The sequence below is a fragment of the Emiliania huxleyi genome (assembly GCF_000372725.1).
Source record: "Emiliania huxleyi CCMP1516 unplaced genomic scaffold EMIHUscaffold_3, whole genome shotgun sequence".
Lineage (NCBI taxonomy): Eukaryota > Haptophyta > Isochrysidales > Noelaerhabdaceae > Emiliania > Emiliania huxleyi.
The window spans coordinates 2,149,006-2,154,389 of NW_005199770.1; the positions used below are offsets into that span (position 1 = coordinate 2,149,006).

The 5,384-nt window shown below is 70.7% G+C and overlaps 1 protein-coding gene across 1 annotated transcript; it reads left to right on the plus strand.

Moving 5' to 3' along the window:
- Positions 1 to 2,864: 2,864 nt before the first annotated feature.
- EMIHUDRAFT_195711 (hypothetical protein) lies at positions 2,865 to 4,339 on the plus strand (the record flags this gene model as incomplete). Its single annotated transcript, XM_005775489.1, has 5 exons — positions 2,865 to 3,110; positions 3,174 to 3,314; positions 3,393 to 3,431; positions 3,506 to 3,871; positions 4,034 to 4,339. 5 exons carry the CDS (start codon positions 2,865 to 2,867, stop codon positions 4,337 to 4,339), a joined length of 1,098 nt encoding a protein of 365 aa, XP_005775546.1.
- Positions 4,340 to 5,384: the final 1,045 nt, after the last annotated feature.

Consider the following 5,384-nt stretch of genomic DNA (forward strand, 5'->3'; position numbering starts at 1 on the left):
ACAAGACGTACGACGCGCCCCCGTCCGCCGCCCCGCGGCCGAACACGCCCGCCGCGCCGCCGCCGCCGCCCGACGTCTACGACGAGAGCCTGGTCGGCCGCCGCGTGCGGGCGCTGCGCGGCGCGACGTGGCGCGGCGGGACGATCGTCCAGTTCCAGCCGCCCGTCACTCGCTCCGGCGCTCCACGCTTCCTCGTCAGGTTGGGCGGCGGCGGGGAGGGGGGGGAGGAGGAGGAGGCGGCGGGCGGCGGCGGGGAGGGGGGGGAGGAGGAGGCGGCGGCGGGCGGGCTAGTCGAGGTGTCCCTGCCGGACAACCCGCACTGCCACCTGCTGCCTCGCAGCGTCGAGGCGACAGGACGCCCCGCCAAGGCCTCCCAGCCGTGAGCAGGCTCTCTCCACACGCGCGGCTGTGAACAGGCGACGGACGACGCGCTCGCCGGCTTGAGCCGCGCCGACCAGGTCAAGGCGTACCGGGCGGGGGCGGCGGAGGCGGAGAAGAAGGCGCTGGCCGAGGTGCGGGCGGAGGGGGTCACGCTGTACACGTCGTCGCGCTCCGAGACGGGGTACCGCTGTGTGTCGAAGACGAGGCTCGAGCGGCTCGGCACGTTCGCGTACGAGGTGAAGACCATCGTCGACGGCGAGCCTGCTCCTCCCTCGCCCCGGGCGACACTGTGAGCGGGCGTCTCTTCACAGCTGCAGCCGTGAGCAGGCGAGCTGCTCCACCTCGGCAGGTTCCCGTCGCGCACGCAGGCGGCGCTTGCCTTTGCGCGCCACCACGACGCCGCCTCAACGGCGCTCGTGGCGGGGTGCGGCGGCGGCGCCCCGCGCGGCGGCCGCGGGTACGGCAACATGGTGCTGCCGTTCGAGCTGACAGACGCGATGGAGGTTTGGGCCGCCTAGAAGAAGAAGAGGACGTGCGCCTTCTCTCCCGGCCAGCGCTCGAGAGGGCACGGACTCAACCGCATTCGGCCGTCTCCACTCTCCTCGCCGCCCCTCGCACTCACGCGCCGCTCTGAGAGACACTGCAGAAGGCCGCCCTCCCGCCCTCATGTCGGCGTACTCAGAACGCAGGCCTGGGACCGCAAACACACGGCCGAGCCGTGAGCAGGCTCTCTTCACACCTGCACTCCGTACCGCGCAGGACGGGACCGCACTAATTAACACTAATTAAGACTAATTAACACTAATTAACACTAATTAACACTAGTTAACACTAATTAACACTAATTAACACTAATTAACACTAATTAGCACTCCGTACCGCGGCAGGACGGGACCGCACTAATTAACAGTAACTAACACTAATTAACACTAGTTAACACTTATTAGCACTCCGTACCGCGCAGGACGGGACCGCACTAATTAACACTAATTAACACTAATTAGCACTCCGCACCGCCGCAGGACGGGACCGCAAACACGGTCGAGCGAGTGCTCGACGTGCGCGAGGTCGAGGTTGAGATCTCGACCCAGCCGCCCCCCGGCCTCGCCCTCCAAGACGAGGAGGCGACACACTCGTCCCACCGGCCCGACGCCGCGCCCTACCGCCGCACCAAGGCGGCCGTCGCCGCGCGCGCCGCCGGCTGCTGCGGCGCGTCGCAGCTCCCCGAGCGGACAAAGGCGGCGGCGGCGGCGGCGGCGGCGGCGGCGGCGGGAGGCGCCTCCCCGAGCCGCAAGGAGAATGCGTGGGGCCAGTCGGGCGGGGGAGGGGGAGGTGCGCCCCTCCTTGCCGGCGGGATGTGCAGCGCCGGCTCGTGCCCGAACCAGGCGGCGGCGCGCCACCCGCGCCTGCCCGCCGGCCTCTGCCAGATCCACGCGGCGCGAGCCGCGCAGCTGCTCGCCGAGGGCTGGCCAAAGGGCGAGGACGGGCCCTCTAGAAGCGAGACCATGGCTCTCGCATCCCCCGCGAGCGGTCCGAGTGGAGGCGCACTCTCCGCCGTGTCCCGCCGTATCCAGCGGCATGCACTGCCCTCGCCGCCCCTCGTATTCACGCAGTGCGCCCAACGCACTGCGCAGTGCCGTCCTCCCGCCCCGAGCGTGGCGTACGGCAGCACGTAGGACGGCGAGGAGGACGCGTGCCGCTGGTGCTGCGGCCTCTCCCTCGACGCTCTCGACCGGCCGGTGGCGGCGCAGGACGTGTCCACGGTGCTGTGCGACGCATGCGGCAAGGCGTGGTGCTCGGACTGCATACGCTCCAACCTCGGCGCCGCCGCGTGGGAGCAGATCGAAGGCTTGCCTGAGGACGAGGAGTGGCGGTGCTTCTACTGCGACCCGAAGCTCCTCACCGCTCTCGGCTCCGCGCCCGCCGCGCCCGCCGCGCCCGCCGCGCCCGCTATGCCGCCCGCCGGCGCTCCCGCCCCCGCGGAGGCGGCGGCGGAGGAGGAGCGGGGCGAGGACCGGGGCGAGGAGAAGCGGTACGCGCTGCAGGCGTGCCACAACACACTCTCGGGTCCCCTCGGGTCCCCTCGGGCCCCCTCGGGTCCCCTCGGGTCCCCTCGGGTCCCCTCGGGTCCCCTCGGGCCACCTCGGGTCGCCTCGGGTCCCCTCGGGTCGCCTCGGGTCACCTCGGGTCACCTCGGGTCCCCTCGGGTCACCTCGGGCCGTCTCGGGGACTTCTCTGCAGGCCGAGTACCTCGTCAAGAAGAGGGGCTTCTCCCTCTTCCGCGCGGAGTGGCTCTCGCGCGAGGCCATCGAGGCGGACGGCCGCCTCTCCAAGAACTCGCTCGCGCGCTTCCTCCGCCGCATGTCCGACGGCGAGCCGGTCGACGACTCGTACAAGGCTCAGATGCTGCCCGAGCGCGTGATCTCGTGTTAATTAGTGTTAATGAGTGTTAATGAGTGCCAATGAGTGTTAATTAGGCTCAGATGCTGCCCGAGCGCGTGATCTCGCGGCGCGACGCCAACGGCTTCGCCGAGTACTTGGTCAAGTGGCAGCAGCTGCCGTACGCCGAGTGCTCGTGGGAGGCGGCGGCCGACCTGCCCGCCGAGGCAATCACGCGGTACGAGGCGCGGGAGGGCGGCGAGACGGCCGAGCTGGACGCGGCGGTCGTGCCCAAGGAGCCGGCCGCGCCGCCGCCGACGGCGTGGGTCAAAAAGGACATGGAGCTCGAGGTGGCGCCTCTAATTAATAGTTAATTAACTAGTAGTTATTAACCAGAGGGCATGGAGCTCGAGGTGGCGCCGCTGGCGGCCGAGCTGGCTGGCTCGTGGTTCGCGGCGCGCGCGCTCAAGCTCACCGCCAAGCGGCTGACCGTCGAGTACCGCGCGCTGCTGCGCGACGAGAACGAGACGGTGCCGACGCCGCTCTCGGAGAAGGTCGACCTCTTCCGCGCCCGGCCGCCGCCGCCCGACAAGCCGCGGGGCTGGGCGCCAAAGGAGGGCGGCGCCGCGCAGATGCTGCACGCCGACGGCTGGTGGGTGGTCGTCGTCAAGGTGCTCCGCCGGCGCGGCGAGCCGTTGCTCGACGGCACGCCGGCGCACGCGTGGGAGACGGGCTCCGTGAGGAGGAAGTGAGCAGCATGGTCAGTGGACTAGGCACGCCGGCGCACGCGTGGGAGACGGGCGCGCTTGGGCTCGAGACGAGCTTCGGCGCGGGCGAGGGCCTCGAGCCGCTTGCGGACGCGGCGGCGCTGCCGCTGGGCGAGCAGCGCGAGGGGAGGGACGGGCAGACGTGGGAGGTGCGGGTGGGCGACGCGTTCCAGGAGGGGCGCGGCGGCCTCAAGCACATTTGGGCCGCGGTCGACGTGCTCGCCGCCGACTCGCGCACGCGCTCCGCGGTGAGGACGATCAAGGGGCGCGTGCCCGAGAAGGTGCCCGGCTCGCGCGTCGTCATCAAGTACCTCGAGCCCGAGCCGGAGCCGCAGGACCGGCCGGTAGTGGCAGTCAGCAGCCCGACTCCCAAGATCGGACGCCCCTCTCCACGCCCGAGCGACTAGCGACAGCTGGGGGGCGACGGGAATGCCGTAGACACGACTCAGCACAGGGCCCGTCACCCGTAGCGTCCCCTCTGCTCCCCCCTCCAGGTGCTGCCGCAGGGCGACGGGCCCGAGATCACCTGCTGCAAGTGCGGCACCGTGCTCGACGACGAGGCGGGCGAGGTGGTGACGCCCTCCGTCGGGTGCGAGAAGGAGGGTTGCTCGCACTGGGCGTGCCTCGGCTGCGCCGGCTTCAAGAGTGAGGCGGACGCGGCCAAGGGCGGGACGTGGTTCTGCCCGCTGCACGGCCCGCCACCGCCGCCGCGCTTCCTCGCCTACCCCGCCGTCGTGCTGCGCCTCTGCAGCCGGCGAGGGTACTGGGCGCTAGATGCGGAAGGCACGGCCGTGTATTCCAACACTCAGTAGACACGCACTCGACGGGGTTCCAGCGCAATGGAGCACCCATCGTGGTCATGTGCTCCTCGTCATGCATGCTGGGCAGCTTTTCTTGCGTGGGTGGAGCCGCGCAAGGGTGGAGCAGCTTTTCTTGCGTGGGTGGAGCCGCGCAAGGGTGGAGCAGCTTTTCTGCGTGGGTGGAGCCGCGCAAGGGTGGAGCAGCTTTTCTTGCGTGGGTGGAGCCGCGCAAGGGTGGAGCAGCTATTCTTGCGTGGGTGGAGCCGCCCAAGGGTGGCTCTTGCGGAGGCGGCCGACCGGTGGGTCCGTCGCAACTTCTTTTCCGCCGTACTCAGCTGCACTTCACTGTATCGTGGCCTGTTGTGCCCCCCGGGCACTGGACTCCTCCTCCTCTCGCCCTGACTTGTGGCTCACTCATGGCTTACTCATATGCCGCAGGATGCTGGTGCGCTTCGACGGGTATGCGGACGGGTCGGAGGACAAAGAGGGGTGGGTGGAGGAGGCGACACGAGGGGCGAGTGGTGCCGGGCGTGTCCATGACGCGTCCGTGACGTGTCCGAGACGTGTCCCGCAGGCGGGCGAGGATGAGTGGTGCTGGGAGGAGGAGTACGATGAGGCGGCGGACAGCGCCAAGCTCGCGCAGGTCGAGACCGACACCGCCGAGGTGAACTGCTACTACTGCGTCGCGCGCGGCGGGTGGAGGATGTGGAAGGCGGCGCGCGAGCTGCGACCCAACTGGGCGTGGCGCGGCGTCGAGACGGGGTGGGAGGTGTCGGAAAGCCTCGAGATGCCGGGCGAGCGACCGGAGGCGGAGGCGGAGGCGGCGGAGGCGGAGGCGGAGGAGGGGGAGGCGGCGGAGGGGGAGGCGGCCGAGGCGGCAGCGGCGCCTGCGGCGGCGGCGGCGGGGTCCGGGGGCGGCGGCGGGCGCAAGCGGCGGCGTGAGGGCGCCGACGACGACGACGACCCGGAGTACGTGGAGGAGGGTGGCGGCGGTGCAGGCGGCGGCGCGGGCGAGGGTGAGGACGAGTCGGAGGACGACGACGCGCCGGCCGAGGTG